The sequence below is a fragment of the Thamnophis elegans genome, chromosome 6 (genome assembly GCF_009769535.1).
Source record: "Thamnophis elegans isolate rThaEle1 chromosome 6, rThaEle1.pri, whole genome shotgun sequence".
NCBI classification, from domain to species: domain Eukaryota; kingdom Metazoa; phylum Chordata; class Lepidosauria; order Squamata; family Colubridae; genus Thamnophis; species Thamnophis elegans.
In genome coordinates, this window is record NC_045546.1 from 1,855,983 (window position 1) to 1,873,979 (window position 17,997).

General features: G+C 48.1%; 1 protein-coding gene across 1 annotated transcript in view; it reads right to left on the reverse strand.

Annotated features, from left to right (window-relative positions):
• The window catches only part of RELT (RELT TNF receptor), a 71,789-nt gene that overhangs the window by 15,282 nt on the left and 38,510 nt on the right, over positions 1 to 17,997 (reverse strand). The window contains exons 2-3 of the mRNA XM_032219691.1: positions 3,313 to 3,426; positions 1,578 to 1,756 (exon numbers count right to left, since the gene is read on the reverse strand). Coding sequence (XP_032075582.1) covers positions 1,578 to 1,756; positions 3,313 to 3,426 — 293 coding nt within the window. The remainder of the gene's footprint in view (positions 1 to 1,577; positions 1,757 to 3,312; positions 3,427 to 17,997) is intronic.

Sequence of the window (17,997 nt, forward strand, 5' to 3'; positions counted from 1 at the left end):
ATTTCAGTTCGTAAGTCGTGACACTCGTAAATTGGGCCAGTTCCTAAATTTTTACGACTGCAGCGATTCACTTAACAACGGTGGGAAAAAAGGATCGTAAAATGGGGATTAGCAAAATGTTAATTAGCAACGGACGTTTTGGGCTCCACTGTGGTCATAAGTTGAGGACTATCTGTATTTTTGGACCCGCACGCACCCTTTCTCCAAAGCCAGCTCTGAACAGTTAAATAAAATCTGAAAATGTTATATAGGATGGTTCTTAATCAAATTATCCTCAATGGCCTTGCTATCTTTGGATCCCAGTTTTACGTTCTGTATTTTGTAACTGGAGAAAAGCTTCGATTTTTGATTTGGTTTTTTCTTTTCCCAAATCCATTAGGAAACAATAAAGCTCCTAAAACATAAAAATCTGGAATAATTGCCACTATTTTTGCCCTTCATTCTTTAGCCAGCGATCATCAGATCCGGCTTTTCAATTTCCTGCACAACCGTGTGACTTTTTCAATGGTTCAGCCAAGATGCTGGATATCACCTTCCTGCCCTTCCATGGCCTGGAATAGGCCTACAGTTGGTCTTCGACTTACAACGATTTGTTTAGTGACCACCGGCACTGAAAAAAAAGACTTACGTCCACGTTTCACACTTATGACCTTTGCAACATCCCCATGTTCGTGTGATCGTAATTTCGATGGTTGGCAACTGACTCATATTTATGACCCTTGAAGCATCTCAGGGTTATATGCTCCCCTTTTGCAAAGTCAATGGGGGAAATCCCGATTCACTTAACGACGGTGTTACTAACTTAACAACGGCAGCGGTTCTCTTAACAACTGTGGCAAGAAAGGTTGTAAAATGAGGCAAAACTCTCTTTAAAACTGTCTGGCTCAGCAAGAGACATTTTCAGCTCAATTGTGGTCATTAAACAGGGTTTTGGATTCAACTTTCAAGACTCCGGAGCCCATCTGGAGAGGAGGAATTCTCTAAACCAGATGCATGGAACCTCGGCAACCTTGAGGACTTGTGGGACGTCGACTCCCAGAATCCCCCAGCCAGCCCTGCTCCTGGGGAATTCTGGGAGTTGAAGTGCACAGGCCCTAAGGTTGCCAAGGCTGAATACCCCTGCTCAAAATCAACATCCACAGACCGGAACATCTGCCCAGTTGTTCCCTTGGTGAAGATTGACATCCCTGACCAGGTGTCCGTCCTCCAGGTGGATTGTTCTACGCCACCTCCTACATTTCTCAAAGAGACCCTTCCCGTCCTGGGGTTGTTTGGAGACAGGAGAAGACACACCTTCCAGGAGAATGAGCCGAGGTGGCGCAGTGGTTAGGGTGCAGTACTGCAGGCCACTTCAGCTGACTGTTATCTGCAGTTCGGCTGTTCAAATCTCACCGGCTCAAAGGTTGACTCAGCCTTCCATCCTTCCGAGGTGGGTGAAATGAGGACCCAGACTGTGGGGGGCGATATGCTGACTCTGTAAACCGCTTAGAGAGGGCTGAAAGCCCTATGAAGCGGTATATAAGTCCAACTGCTATTGCTATAGAATCAGAAAGGAAAAAGCACAGGTGAGGAATTACCCAGGTAAACAGGGGCCGCACCAGGTGTCCGCAGTCGCCGTTCCGACGTGGATATGGAGCCTCTTCTTGGCCTCACAAGAAGTGTGCAAGGAGCAGAATTCCAGGCCGGGGGTGGAAGAGAAGGAACCAGCCAAACAGGGCCTGCAGGCCATTCCTAATCCAGAGCCATAGCCGCATTTCTAGAGGGGGAATGAAACGAAAGCATTGCTTCAAAAGGAACATCATCCCTTCTCCTGGGACAAGGAGCCCCTCGAACCCTTTCAGGAGTTAGGCTTCAATATCGCGGCATCCTTGGGGGGTCTCTGAGCTTGGTTGTTTTCTTGCAGACGTTTCATGACCCAACTAGGTAACTTCATCAGTGCTGGAAGGAGGAGGGGTTGGTTCTCTGTTTATATAGAAGGGGCCTGGCCTTTCGGTCTTCCGCGCCAGTTTCGTGAACGTTTCATTATTACGTGAACCAAATATCCCCCCCTCTCCAAACTCACAATGATGGTAGAATTGTCATGAATAACTTTCCTTCCTTGTCTTTTTTCTTTCTTTCATTCATTCCTCCTTCCCTGTTTTGTCTTTCTTTCCCCACTTTTCTTTCCCCACTTTTCTTTCCCCACTTTTCTTTCCCCTCCTTGATCCCTTTCTCCCCTTCCTTTCTTCCCTTCCTCCCTCCCTCCCTCCCTTTCTCCCTTTCCTTCCTCCCTTCCCTTCCCTTCCTTCCTTGCCCCTACCCTCCCTTCCTTTCTTCCCTTCCTTCCTTTCTTCCCTCCCTCCCCCTCCCTTCCTCCCTCCCTTCCTTTCTTCCCTTCCCTTCCTCCCTTTCCTTCCTCCCTTCCCTTCCCTTCCTTCCTTCCTTCCCCCTACCCTCCCTTCCTTTCTTCCCTTCCTTCCTTCCTTTCCTTCCTCCATTCCCTTCCCTTCCTTCCTTGTCCCTACCCTCCCTTCCTTCCTTCCTTTCTTCCTTCCTTCCTTCCTCCCTTTCCTTCCTCCCTTCCCTTCCTTCCTTCCTTCCCCCTACCCTCCCTTCCTTTCTTCCCTTCCTTCCTTCCTCCCTTTCCTTCCTCCATTCCCTTCCCTTCCTTCCTTCCTTGTCCCTACCCTCCCTTCCTTCCTTCCTCCCTTTCCTTCCTCCCTTCCTTCCCCCTACCCTCCCTTCCTTTCTTCCCTTCCTCCAAGGTGGCGCAGTGGTTAAATGCAGCACTGCAGGCTACTGCTAGATCAGCAGGTCAGCGGTTCAAATCTCACTGGCTCAGGGTTGACTCAGCCTTCCATCCTTCCGAGGTGGGTAAAATGAGGACCCAGATTGTTGGGGGCAATATGCTGACTCTCTGTAAACCGCTTAGAGAGGCCTGAAAGGCCTATGAAGCGGTATATAAGTCTACTGCTATTGCTATTGCTCCTTTCCTTCCTTGCCCCTACCCTCCCTTCCTTCCTTCCTCCCTCCCTTTCCACCCTCCCTTCCTTCCCCCTACCCCTCCCTTCCTTTCTTCCCTTCCTTCCTCCCTTTCCTTCCTTCCTTCTCTTCCCCTGCCCCTTCATTTGGGTATTGAAGTTACTCCCAGAATTCCCCAGTCAGCATGAATTCTGGGAGCTGAAGTCCCCAAATCCTGAAGGGGCCAAGGCTGAGAAACACCGATTTAGTCCAATCGACCCACTTTCTGAGTTCCCACGGACCCCTAAAGCACTGATATGGAAAACGTCACGCTGTGGGAAGGGAGATCCTCCGTGGAGGCCATTTACTCACCCTGTCGGGCTCTTCTCCGGCTGGACAGACTTCGCAGAGGGCACAGCGGCCGTCCGCACCCCGATACTCCCGGTCCCCACAGGCCTGAGCCCACGCCGGGTGGCAACACAGGGCCTAAAGATGGCAGAGCAGAGAGGAGACCAAAAGTTAGGGGGGGGGGAAGAGAAGTAAAAAGATTTCTCTGTTCTGCAGAAACTATCCAGGGTATTTTTTCACTCCGCCCTGCCCGATTCACTGCAACGAAGGGCTGTTCCTTTTTTCCTGAAGCAGAACCGAAGGATTGCGTGCCTCCAAAAACATTCTGTTTTCAAGAACAATGGAGTAAGGTTTGGGCAGGGGGCTGGACTAGAAGACCTCTGAGGGCCCTTCCACCCTTCTGTGTTTCTGTACTTCCTCGAAACTTGCAAATGGTTCTCTGGGTGATGCATTTGATGAAACTAAGTGCCTTCCTTCCCTCTCTCCCTCCTTCTGTCTGTCTCCCTCCCTCTTTTCTTCCCTTCCTTCCTTCTCCCCCTTTCCTCTCTCCTTCCCTTTCCCTCCCTCCTTCCCCTTTCTCCCTCTTTTCTTCCTTTCCTTCCCTCCTTCCCTCTCCCTCCTTCTGTAAATCCATACCTCCCTCTCTCTTTTCTTCTCCTTTCCTCTCTCCTTCCCTTTCCCTCCCTCTTTCACCTTCCTTCCCTCCCTGCTTTCCCTTTCTGCACCTTCCGCCAAGGTGGCGCAGTGGTTAAATGCAGCACTGCAGGCTACTGCTAGATCAGCAGGTCAGCGGTTCAAATCTCACCGGCTCAGGGTTGACTCAGCCTTCCATCCTTCCGAGGTGGGTAAAATGAGGACCCGGATTGTTGGGGGCAATATGCTGACTCTCTGTAAACCACTTAGAGAGGCCTGAAAGGCCTATGAAGCGGTATATAAGTCTACTGCTATTGCTATTGCTATTGCTTTCTCCCTCCCTCCCTCTTTTCTTCCCTTCCTTCCTTCCCACCTTCCCTCCCTCCTTCTCCTCCTCCCCTCCTTCCTTCCCTCCACCTTACTTTCACTTTCCTCTGTTCTTCCCCTTCCCTCCATCTTTCTCCTCCCCCCACCCTCCTTCCCCTTCCTTCCTTCCCACCTTCCCTCCCTCCTTCTCCTCCTCCCCTCCCTCCTTCCCTCCATCTCCCCCTTCTGTCCATCTCTCCCTCCTTCTTTTCTTCCCCTTTCCTCTGTTCTCCCCCTCCCCTTCATCTTTCTCCTCCCTCCCTCCTTCCCCTTCCTTCCTTCCCACCTTCCCTCCCTTCTTCTTCCCCTCCCCTCCTTCCTTCCCTCCCTCCCTTCCTTTGCTCCTTCCTCCCTCCCTCCCTTTGCATGGGTATTGAATTAACCCATTTTCCCAACACATTTTCCCGAGCACAAACAAATATACAGTAGCACTTTTAGATTTAAACAGCCCAAGAAACCTCAAAAAAAAAAACCCCCCGCAAACTCCAAGATTTAACACGAGAGCTAAGTTTAGGGTGTTATGTGAATGCAGCCCCCATGGGTTGCAACCGAACTTTAACAGAGTCACAGAGATGGAAGGGACCTTGGAGGCCATCTAGTCCAACCCCCCACCCAAGCAGGAGACCCTACTCCATTTATGACCGATGGCAGTCCAGTCTCTTCTTGAAAGCCTCCAGTGATACAGATTAACAGAGTTGGAAGGGACTTTGGAGGTCATCTAGTCCAACCCCCTGCCCAGGCAAGAGTCCCTGCACCATTTCTGACAGAGGGCAGTCCAGTCTCTTCTTGATAGCTTCCAGTGATACAGAATACAGATTAACAGAGTTGGAAGGGACCTTGGAGGTCATCTAGTCCAACCCCCTGCCCAGGCAAGAGTCCCTGCACCATTTCGGACAGAGGGCAGTCCAGTCTCTTCTTGAAAGCCTCCAGGGATACTCCACAATGTTCTCTGAGCACAGCTGGGAGTCTCATTTCTGGATCTGCCCTCTAGTCCTGTCCGGAAAAAGAAGTGGGCCAAAGGGTGATTTATTTCACATCACGGCTGCCCCAAAGCTGCTCAGCAGTTAGACTTATATAGCAGTTGGACTTATATACCGCTTCATAGGGCTTTCAGCCCTCTCTAAGCGGTTTACAGAGTCAGCATATATTGCCCCCAACAACAATCCGGGTCCTCATTTTACCCACCTTGGAAGGATGGAAGGCTGAGTCAACCCTGAGCTGGTGAGATTTGAACCGCCGAACTGCAGAACTAGCAGTCAGCTGAAGTGGCCTGCAGTGCTGCACCCTAACCACTGTGCCACCTCGGCTGCTTGATCCAAAGACAACTGGACTTAGTTGTTTTTCCTTTGAAGACGTTTCCCTTCTCGCCCAAGAAGCTTCTTCTGTTCTGGCGGAATCCTTCCGTCCATTCTCCACCGTTCAGCCAGAACGGAAGAAGCTTCCTGGGCGAGAAGGGAAACGTCTTCAAAGGAAAAACTAAAATCCAGTCTGGCCTGTTTTTTAAAAAAAAGCCCCTTGGGGATGTCTTGCTGATGGTTGCTTGCGAAAGCATCTCAGCCCCAACCCATCCTTTCCTCGCCCGGCAAATACTCCCGAGCTGAACGTTGGGGAATTGAACTCCCCGATCGATGCTGAACCTCAGCGCGCTAACAAGCCGCCAAGGAGCCTCGCTGAGCCTCTGCAAAGCTTGATGAGATGCCATCCTTTAGACGTGGAAGAATGAACTTTGCCATTCAGCCTGATTCCCTAAATAAACTCCTGGATATATAATGTATTAATAATACAGACAGATTTCGGAAACAGAGTTAGTTAAAGATTGTATGGTAAAGTGGGCTCAAAATATTGAAGAGCCAATAATGTTGGATACATGGGGAAAAACTTGGGTAAGAAACGTGAAATTTACACAAGCTCAAAACCTGAGAGAAAATTTTTACAAGATGTTCCATAGATGGGATTTAGATCCTAAAAAGCTGGCTTCTATGTGTCCGAATTTACAACCCAAATGTTGGAGATGTGGTTCTCTCGATGCTACCTATTTCCATATATGGTGGACCTGCCAAAAGGTTAAGGCATTTTGGATAAAAATATGGTGGATTATGCAAAATATCTTTAAAAGAAGGATAAAGTTTACTCCTCAGTTATTTTTGCTAGGTATAAGTACTGACTTTACAGCGGTAGAGACTAACTTGATTCTGCACTTAATAACGGCAGCAAGACTGTTGGTGGCGCAATACTGGAAGAAGGAAGACTTGCCTACAATCCAAGAATGGACATTGAAAGTCACAAATTTAGCCGAGATGGCTAAACTATCGGCATATCTTAAAGATCATTCAAATGAGAGATATAAATGAGACTGGAAAAAATGGATTGACTATATACAAAATAAATACGGGACTAAGAAATTCCAGATAGCCTATGCTTAAGATCAGGAATGATTTAAATTATTTAAAGTTAGCTGAGCAAGAAGAAGCTAAGATCAATGTAGAGATGTTACTAATTTTTTTTTATTTCTTTTTTCTCAATATATTTTGTTAAAAATCTATACCGTGTACGGGTTTTGGGAAGTCGGGGGGGGGGGGAGGAAGGAGGTGGGGGGTCGGGGGGGTCGGGTGGCGGAAGGGAGGGATATATATTAGGTTAGATACGATGTGTTAGATCTTAATGTAATGTGACTTCACATGTATACTGTTCTTCTTTAATTTCTCTTTAAAAATAGGATAAGCCAAGTATATTGACATATAGTGGAAATACACCAAGGGGAGGAGGAGGAGGAAAGAAGAAAGGTGGGCAGAGAGGGATGGGAGAGAGGGGGGGGGAAGGTGAGGAGGAAGGGGGGAGTGGATGTGGAGAAAGGAGTGGTAGAGGGGAAGTAGGGTAGAGGGGGATGATGGAGGGAAGATAGAAAGTTGGAGGGTGGTGGAAGAAAGAGGTGTATGGAGAGTGGAAGAGGTATATTGGGTTTCTATTTTCTGGGGCATTGTTGACAAGAGGAACTGATGTAATTATTGTTTAATAGCAATAGCAATAGCAATAGCAATAGCAGTTAGACTTATATACCGCTTCATAGGGCTTTCAGCCCTCTCTAAGCGGTTTACAGAGTCAGCATATCGCCCCCACAGTCTGGGTCCTCATTTCACCCACCTCGGAAGGATGGAAGGCTGAGTCAACCTTGAGCCGGTGAGATTAGAACCGCTGAACTGCAGATAACAGTCAGCTGAAGTGGCCTGCAGTACTGCACCCTAACCACTGTGCCACCTCGGCTCTTTAATGCTGTATGGTGTTGGTTATGCACAGTATACATGTGAGTGTATGAAAATGAAAATCAAAATAAAAAAACATTATTTTAAATAAACTCCTGGCGGTGGTTGCAAAATTCTGCTCAGCACAATGGCAAATAAGGCCAGAGTCCTCCCCATCAGTTTTGGATCATGCCTCTGAATCCCAGGATCCCAGAGTTGGAAGGGACCTTGGAGGTCTTCTAGTCCAACCCGCGGCTCAAGCAGGAGAACCGATCCCATTTCAGACATAATAGTTGTCCAGCCTCTTCTTCAAATCCTCCAGGGATGGGGGCACCCACAACTTCAGAACTTGGGTACAAATCACAAACTAGAGATATATACCCAATTCAGTTCAGAATAGAGCTGGAAGGGACTTTGGAGGTCCTCTAGTCCAACCCCATGCACAAGTAGGAGACCCTATGCCATTTCAGACAAATGATTGTCCGATCTCTGCTTAAAATACTCCCCAGGGATGGGCACCCACAACTTATGGTGGCAAGTTGTTCCACTGATTAATTGTTCTGTCAGGAAATTTCTTCTTATTTCTAAGTTGCTTCTCTCCTTGATTAGTTTCCACCCATTGCTTCTTGTTCTGCCCTCAGGTGCCTTGGAGAATAGCTTGACTCCCTCTTCTTTGTGGCAACCCCTGAGATATTAGAAGGCTGCTATCATGTCTCCCTTGGTCCTTCTTTTCATTAAACTAGACATACCCAGTTCCTGCAACTGTTCTTCATATGTTTTAGCCTCCAGTCCCCTAATCCTCTTTCTTGCTCTTCTCTGCACTCTTTCTAGAGTCTCTGCATCTTTTCTACATCGGGGTGACCAAAACTGGATGCCGTATTCCAAGTGTGGCCTTACCAAGGCCTTATAAAGTGGTATTAACGCTTCGCTTGATCTTGATTCTCTCCCTCTGTTGATGCAGCCTAGAACTGTGTTGGCTTTTTTGGCAGCCACTGCACACGGCTGGCTCCTATTTAAGTGGTTGTCCACTAGGACTCCAAGATCCCTCTCACAGTTACTGCTATTGAGGAAGGTACCACCTGAAATGAGAAGGCAAATTAGCAGCCCATGTTCTTAGTGGGTGCCGAGGTAGCACAGTGGTTAAATGCAGCACTGCAGGCTACTTCAGCTGACTGCAGTTCTGCAGTTCGGCTGTTCAAATCTCACCGGCTCAGGGTTGACTCAGCCTTCCATCCTTCCGAGGTGGATGAAATGAGGACCCAGACTGTGGGGGCAATATGCTGACTCTGTAAACCGGTTAGAGAGGGCTGAAAGCCCTATGAAGCGGTATATAAGTCTAACTGCTATTGCTATTGCTAATTTCCCACTGTCATTGACTCAGATCTTGCCAATGTAGGCAAACATGCCATGCTAGGAAATACTGTGATTCAGAGACTCCTGCAGCGAAGGCTAAATTTGGGGACGATGCTGGAATTTAAAGGGACTATTATCACCCCCCCCCCCGTCTTACCCCTTGCTATGGAGCAGGAATCAAAATCCAACTACCTGAGATAGAACAGAATAACAAGAGTTGGAAGGGACCTTGGAGGACTTCTAGTCCAACCCCCTGCTCAGGCAGGAAACCCTACACCTCTTCAGACAAATGGTTATCTCAACATCTTCTTAAAGACTTCCAGTGTTGGGGCATTCACAACTTCTGGTGGCAACTTCTGTTCCACTGGTTAATTGTTCTAACTGTCAGGAAATTTCTCCCTAGTTCTAGGTTAATGCTGGTACAGTTAATCCTCAACTTGACTGTTGTGTTTTAAATTATGTATTGTTATGCTTTGTTTTTTAAACTTTTTGTCTGTATCCCCCTTCCCTGGTTTGAGTTGTGAGCCGCCCTGAGTCCCCTTCGGGGGAAAAGGGCGGCATATAAATACAATAAACTGAACTGAACTGAACTTGCAACCGTTCATTTAGCGACGATCCAAAGTTACAATAGCATTGAAAAAAGGGAGGTTTTTTTCATGTCATGTTTTTCGCACTTCCACGCTGGATGAGGAATTCTGGGAATTGAAGTGGCCACGTTTTGAGGCCTCTGCTCTGGGATTCCACATTTTTGGGAGTAGTTTTTTTTAACTGAGTCATAAGACGGGAAAGTTTACTTTGATAAGCCTCCGCACTGTAATTTTGGGGCGAGTGTTGACAGAGCTGAAATTCCAAACCTATTTGTGTTTCAATCTTTCCGGAGGGACGATTCATCTAAGCCATCACCCCCATGAATGATAGCTCCATCCGCCCCAGTCAGCAGAAACCTTCTGATGCCTGTGAGTTGTCTAAGCATCTTCAGGGCAAATGGGAGGGAGGAAGAAAAAGTGGGGAAGGAAGGACAACATAGGGAGGGAGGAGTGAATGAAAGACAAAGAAAAGGGGAAGAAAATAGGGAGGGAGGGAGGGAGGGAAGAAAGAAAGAAAGAAAAGGAGAAAATAGGGAGGGAGGGAAGAAATATAGACATAATAAAATAGGTAGGTCTGTAGGTAGGAAGGAAGGAAGGAAGGAAGGAAGGAAGGAAGGAAGGAAAAGTGGGGAAGGAAGGACAAAATAGAGGGGAGGGAGGAATGAATGAAAGAAAGAAAAAAGACAACAAGAAAATAGGGGGGAAGAAGCAAGGAAGGAAAGAAAGAAAAAGGGAAAATGAGAAAATAGGGAAGAAAGAAAGAAAGAAAAAAAATAGGGAGGGAAGGCAGACAGGCAAGAGGGAGGGAGGGAGGAAGGAAGAAAGGAAAGAAGAGGAGAATGGAAGGAAGGAAGGCAAGAAAAGAGAAAGGGAGAAAAGAGGGGAGAAAGAAAGGGAAAGAAAGAAGAAAAAGAATAAGAAAATAGGGAAGGAGGGAAGGCAGAGACGCAGAAGGGAGGGAGGGAGAAAAGAAGGAAGGAGAGAAAAGAGGAATGGAGGGAGAAAGAAAAAGGAGAAAATAGGGAGAGAAGAAAGAAAGACAGGGAGAGAAAATAAGGAGGGAAAGAGGGAAGGCAGACAGACAAGAGGGAGGGAGGGAGGAAGGAAGGAAGAGGAGAAAGGAAGGAAGGCAAGAAAAGAGAAAGGGAGAAAATAGGGAAGAAAGTAAAAAGAAAGTAGAGAGAAGATAGAAAAGAAGAAGAAAATAGGTAAGGAGGGAAGGGCAGAGAGGAAGAAGGGAGGGAGAAAAGAAGGAAGGAGAGAAAGGGAAGGAAGGGAGAAAGAAAGAAAAAGGAGAAAAATAGGAAGGAAAGAAAAGAAAGGAGAGAAAAGAAAAAGGATAAAATAGGAAGGAAAAGAAGAAGAAATGAAAGAAAGAAAAGAAAAGAAGAAAATAAGGGAGGGATGAGGGGGAAGGAAGAGGAGAAAGGAAGGAAGGCAAGAAAAGAGAAAGGGAGAAAAGAGGGAAGAAAGAAAAAGAAAGACAGAGAAAGAAGAAAAAGAATAAGAAAATAGGGGAGGGGGAAGGGAAGGCAGAGAGGCAGAAGGGAGGGAGGGAGAAAAGAAGGAAGAAGAGAAAAGAGGAAGGGAGGGAGAAAGAAAGAAAAAGGAGAAAATAGGGAGGGAAGAAAGAAAGAAAGAGAGAAAGAGAGAGAGAGAGAAGAAAATAAGGAGGGAAAGAGGGAAGGCAGACAGGCAGGAGGGAGAAGGGAAGGAAGGAGAGATAAAAGGAAAGGATGGAAGCAGGGAAGGAAGGAGGGAAGGAGGGAAGGAGGAAGGAATTTGGAAAGCTGAAATAACAAAGATACTGCTAGGCCGAGAGAGCAACGTGGCCCATATCAGAGGCTGAATCCTCCTCCTGAACTTAACTCACTTCCCCCAATTGACTCCGCTTTGATTCAGACGATCACCAACCCACCACAGGCTGCACCCTTTGGGGCTCTGCTTTCAGAGGGATGGACTTCAACTCCCAGAATTCCCCGGCCAGCCTGGGAGTGGAAGTCCGCCGCCCCCCCCCCCTTAAAGCGGCCAGGCTTGAAAAATCACCACTGTAGGATAAAGGTTCCTCCAGCCATTTGCTTCCTAAGAGCCCCCCGAGACCCTCTTGCAAGGCAGAATAGAATAAACAGGAGTCGGAAGGGGCCCTGGAGGTCATCTAGTCCAACCCCCTGCTCAGGCAGGAAACCCGATACCATTTCAGACAAATGAAATGGTCCAATCTCTTCTTAAAGGCAGGCAGATCTCAGCACCCATCCTCCCCAGCCCCTGCTAGGCAGACATCTGCAGAAGGAAAGGGATGCTTACGGTTAGGAGGCTGAGCGCCCAGCAGAAATCCGGATGCCGTTTCATTTTTATTTATTTTTGTCCAATTTCACCGCAATCGACAGAGTAGACAGGTGAATCTTCCGCCTGGAAGGAGGGGAGAAGAATGACAAGAGACTCGCTCAGGCATCTTATATTTTGCTTGCAAATAAATTGTGGTTTTTCTCCATCAAGGTCTATGTTTACCTTCATCCTGTTTATCTTGGCAGAGGAAGTTTTTGGGGTATGATTTAAGTTTAAAGAAAAGGAAGTCAGAGTGTTGTGGACTTCCTACTGTGTGGAAACTGTGCGTCTCCCGTGGGTGTGAGTTATCCTGAACGCAGCCACGTATTTAAGCTTCCTTCCTTCCTTCCCTCCCTTCTTCCTTCCTTCCCTCCTTCCTTCCCTCCCTTCTTCCTTCCTTCCCTCCCTCCTTCCTTCCTTCCCTCCCTCTTTCCTTCCCTCCCTTCTTCCATCCCTCCCTCCTTCCTTCCCTCCCTTCTTCCTTCCTTCCCTCCCTTCTTCCTTCCTTCCCTCCTTCCTTCCTTCCCTCCTTCCTTCCCTCCCTCCCTCCCTCCTTCCTTCCTTCCTTCCTTCCCTCCTTCCTTCCTTCCCTCCCTCAATCAGTGGGTCGCCTGAGCAGGGGTGAAATTCAGCAGGAGAACCGGTAGCAGAAATTTTGAGTAGTTGGGAGAACTGGCAAATGCCACCTCTAGCGAGCTCCAGAATGGGGAGGGAATGGGGATTTTGCAGTATCCTTCCCCTGCCACACCCACAGAACCGGTAGGAAAAAAAATTGAATTTCCCCACTGCGTCTGAGTACAAATTGTTTTCCTATCATAATAGTTATAGCTTACCACCAAATTCTTTATATACATCTGTTCTTATTTTAACGTCACAACGTATATCTCCTGTTTCTCTTCCTAAATTAATTATACTTTTTATCCCTGTTCATTTCCTAATGATAAAATAATTAACATATCTCCTGTTATAAAGTTTCTCTTCCTAAATTATTTAATTGTATACTTTTTTATCCCTGTTCACTTCCTAACTAATGATAAAATAACCCCCATATATACTATAATCATCAGATTCTTCCTTTCCTTTAATTGCTAGTGTTAATCTACTCATCTCTGCACAATCTAATTTTTTTTTTAATCGCATTTTCATCTTTAGGGATTTCTTCGCTACATAGCTGGGTCATGAAAAATCAAAAAGCTCAGAAAGCATCAAGGACCTCATAGTCTTCCTCCTCCTCCTCCTCCTCCTCCTCCTCCTCCTCCTCCTCCTCCTCCTCCTCCTCATGCACCAACGCCATTCCTTTCTAGCACTGATGATGTTACTTAATTTGGTCATGAAATGCCTGCGAGAAAACAGCCAAGCTCAGAGAGCACCAAGGCCCCCATAATCTTCCTCTTCCTCCTCCTCCTCCTCCTCCTCCTCCTCCTCCTCCTCCTCCTCCTCCTCATGCACCAACGCCATTCCTTTCTAGCACTGATGATGTTACTTAATTGGGTCATAAAACGCCTGCGAGAAAACAGCCAAGCTCAGAGAGCACCAAGGACCCCATAATAATCTTCTTCTTCCTCCTCCTCCTCCTCCTCCTCCTCCTCCTCCTCCTCCTTGCATATCCCTCTCCCTTCTAGCACTGGTGATGTTCCCTAGATGGGTGATAAGTTTTCAAAAAAACCTCACCCAGTGCAATTCCACAATTCTCTTCCTCTTCCTCATCTCCCTCCTGCGTAGCACTGATGGCGTTACCTAGTTGGGTCATGGAACGTTTGCAAGAAAACCACCAAGCTCAGAGAGCACCAAGGACCCCATAATCTTCCTCCTTCTCCTTCCTCCTCCTCCTCCTCCTCATGCACCAACCCCTTTCCTTTCTAGCACTGATGATGTTACTTAATTGGGTCATAAAACGCCTGCGAGAAAACAGCCAAGCTCAGAGAGCACCAAGGCCCCCATAATCTTCCTCCTTCTCCTTCCTCCTCCTCCTCCTCCTCCTCATGCACCAACGCCATTCCTTTCTAGCACTGATGATGTTACTTAATTTGGTCATGAAACGCCTGCGAGAAAACAGCCAAGCTCAGAGAGCACCAAGGACCCCATAATCTTCCTCCTCCTCCTCCTCCTTTCTTCTCCTCCTCCTCCTGGACCAACCCCACTCCTTTCTAGAACTGATCATGTTACCTAACTGGGTCATGAAACGTCTGCAAGAAAATCACCAAAACAGGGAGCACACAAAGAAAGACCCCAAAATACAACCCTACGCTCTATATATTCTCTTTTTTACTTTGAGCAAATTCAGTAATGAATGAAGTTGATGTTCTGAACACCACCTTAAATCGGGTGGTTTTCTCCACCCCAGGAGCCGAAAACGCTCCTTTTAAGTAAGGGGACAATTCTTGTTTTCCCTGGGAAAAACAAAAAACAGGAACCAAAGTTAAACCACCTCAAAATCACCTTCAAAGGGATCACAAGGGAGACGGTTTCCTTTTTTAAAAAAGCCTTCTGGCTCGCTCCCTGCTATTTAAAGAAACGCTGTGCTCTTCAGTCTGGCTTCAGCCACGCGCCACGGTCCTGCTGCAGCCGGCAAGTGGCGCAGGGAAGGCACAACGGCGCATCAGCCGGCGGCTCAATCTTTCAACCCTTTTATCGCATTTTTTTCCCTGAAGGCAAGGAAATAAATGCGGGGACTGTCCGGGAATTGCTCAGCACGTCTGCAAAGTGGAGTCAGAGCCACCGAGGCAAATTGGTAGTTTTATATCAATAAATATATTTTACATCTATTGTTGTTGTTCGTTGGGAAGTCGTGTCCGACCCATGGTGACCCCATGGACCAGGTTCCAACAGGCCTTCCTGTCCTCTAGCATCCTCCGGAGTCCATTGAAGATCAGGCCGACTGCTTTGGTGACTCCATCCAGCCCCCTCCTTCTCTGCCGTCCCCTTCTTCTTCTTCTGCCCTCCATCGTTCCCAGCATGAGGCTCTTCTCCAAGGAGTCCTTCTTCCTTCTCATCAGGTGGCCAAAGTCTTTGAGTTTCCTCTTCAGGATCTGGCCTTCTAAAGAGCAGCCAGGGTTGATCTCCTCTAGGACTGACCGGTTGGATGGCCTTGTAGTCCTTCTTCTTCTGCCCTCCATCGTTCCCAGCATGAGGCTCTTCTCCAGGGAGTCCTTCTTCCTTCTCATCAGGTGGCCAAAGTCTTTGAGTTTCCTCTTCAGGATCTTCTAAAGAGCAGTCGGGGTTGATCTCCTCTAGGACTAACCGGTTGGATGGCCTTGCAGTCCAAGGGACTCAATGCAGGAGTCTTCTTCTCCAGCACCAGAGTTCAAAGGCCTCCATTCTTAGTAGTGACCATTCAAAATTACAACGGCATTGAAAAGAATGGCCATTTTTCACACTTATGACCGTTGAAGCATGCGCAAGGTGACATGATTTATTTTCACATCCCATGCTTGTTTGCAAGTTCCCAGTCCAGATTCCCCCAGAGAGCTGCCTTATTTTTGGATAAGAAGAGACTAATCTCGGGGGTGGGAAAATGGCGTGTGTGTGGGGGGGAAATCTTGTTATCCTGGACTATTTAGCACCTGGCATTTCCCCATTGGGTTAAAAAAAAAATGCTCAGAACAGCAGCTCCAACACCTTCACCAAGGGAGCCTCTGTCAAAGCATCTCTGGTTCGCTGCAAATGCACTTAACAAACCAGCAGGTTTTTCACGAGGTTGAGAAGGCAGGAGGATGGGTGGCTTCCCCTGCCTTCTGCTGTGGCTAACTTGAAAATACAGTTGTAGTGGCCTGTTGGACGCGGCAGCCGAATCAGAGGAGGAGGAGGCGTGGGAATCCGGGTCAGCCTCAGGGCAACCTGAGAGCTCCGAGGGGGAAGAGGGAATGGAGCTGGCAGAGAGGGGGGCAGACCCTGGGCTGTCCGTCAGCCTTCAGATGAAGCATCAAGAGCCCCCAGGTCTGGAGGTGGCTGATGAGGAAGATGAGGAACGGTATATAAGTCTAACTGCTATTGCTATTGCTATTTCCCCAGCCAGGGAGGGGGCCATAAAGCATCCACGTGTGCCTTGCTTCCCGAGCCGACTCCTTGTCCCCCGTTGTTCTCCTCTCCTAACCGTTCTGCACATACGCGCATCTGGAACGCACAGCTGTTCTTCCTCCTCGCTCATCTCAGCCTCCAAAGGCAGCTGCCTCTCTGGTGGCTGGGAAATGCCGGACGGGGCCTGGCTCTGTCTCTGCGTCCGACGCTGAGCGTCCACCAGAGCCTTCCCCAAACACCAAAACTGGCGCAAGGTCTTCCCCAACCTCCTCATCGTCCGAGTTTGTCGCCAGCTCTGCTGGCAGCTGGTGGGCCACAACAGGTTGTAAGTCAATGCCTGGAACACATTTCATCCCAGTTCCGTTTCCATCCCAGTGACTGGTCTGAAGGACGAAGATTGCCCACCTCAACGCCGCTTGAGTTTTGAAGGTTGCAACGCAACGAGTTTTGCAATGTAAAAAAATCTGTGGCACAACAAAACCACGGTCCACTAAAGCGCACCCGATTAAAGCGCGTCGCTGACGTCATCAGCAGCGCGACAACGACGACTGCGGAGAAAAAAGGGCGCTTTAAAAAGCGCTTTTAAAGCAAGCCGATTCATGTAAAGATAAGGGTTAGGTTTAGGTTTAGGGTTAGGTTAAGGGTTAGGGTTAGGGTTAGGGTTACGTTAAGCGTTAGGGTTAGGGTTAGGGTTAGGTTAAGGGTTGGCGCTAGGTTTAGCATTAGGTTAAGGTTTAGGTTTAGGGTTAGGTTTAGGGTTAGGTTTGGGGGGGTTAGGTTTAGGTTTACACGTTAATTTTAGCTTTACCGCTCACAGCGTGCTGTTTTCGTCGTGCTGTGATGACGTCAGGTACGTGGTTTCGTCGAGCGCGCTTTAGTCGAGCGCGGTTTTGTGGTGGAACTAAAAAATCTTATTCGTTCCTTACGGAAAAGGATATTATGCTCACATTCCACGTAGGGGTGATCCCCAGCACCCACTTAGAGACCGGGTCTCAACGCCCCAGAGATGCCTTCTCGGTTTGTTTTAATTAGGCCAGTGTCCACTTCTGGGAAGTCAAGAACGGCTGTGAGTTAGAAAGTGGAGGTCAAGGAGTCACCAACGCCAGAGATAATAAGGCCCCAGGAGCCAAGATGAAGCTTTTTGCAAGGAGCTTATTTTGAAAGTTTGCGTCAAGAAAGTGAGTGAACTCTAGACTTTTCCCACTGTGCTGCTGTCGAAATCCAGGAAGCCAAGGATGTACAAATTGTGCAACTTTAAGATTTGAGGACTTCAACTCTTAGAATTCCCCAGCCAGCCATGCTGGCTGGCTGGGGAATTCTGGGAGTTGAGGTCCGCAAATCTTAAAATTGCCATGGTTTGGAGAGCTTGCAAATAAGTGACATTCAAGGACTCCAATTCTTTGGTTGTGGCCCAGCGGATCCGGCCGCAGAGTCAGACAGTGAAGAGGTTGGGGAGGAACGTGTCCTGGAGTCTGGGGAAGGCTCGGACGAGGGGTCTCCGTCGGAGGCGGAGATGGGGCCAAGGCCGGCTGGTAGTTCTCAGCTGCCTCCGGAGCGAGACAGCAGTGAGGCAGAGGAACAGCTGGAGCCTGTTCCCAGTGTGCGCATGCGCAGAGCTTCCAAAAGACAAGAACAGCTCAGAAATCAGGGTCGACTCGGGAGTAAAGCCACAGGTGGACGGTGAGTGGCCCCCTCCCGTAGGAAATAAAAGAGGAGCGAAAGGGGGGGGGGCTTTTGCAGGAAACAATCTGTCCGTTTGTTCGTTCATTTCAGGAGTGTGAAGATCTGTCCGTGAATCCCAGAGACTCTGTGCCAAGTCTTTCCTTGCACAGCACGGCGTTCGGAAAAGATTTACAGGGCAGCTTTCCAAGCCAGATAAGGTCTGTGGTCATAAATTCGCCTTTGAAAGACTGTTTCCCAGGCTTTTGATGAAGGTTAATGGGAGGAATTCACATTTGTTTAATAAAAGGGGTTTTGTCGGAACCAGGACTCTGCCTGGTGATTTTTGGAGAAGCCGAAGTCAAAACATCTTTTTCCAAAAATTAAAACCCCGAAACCCGGGAAACCGAAGAGATCATTCAGATCTGGAATTTGGTCCAGCGTCAGGAACAGCGCAATTCTTCCCGATTCCCAGAAGGGACCTAATTCTTTCAGTTCCTTAAGTCCCAGAAATCAGGAGGGGGGATACA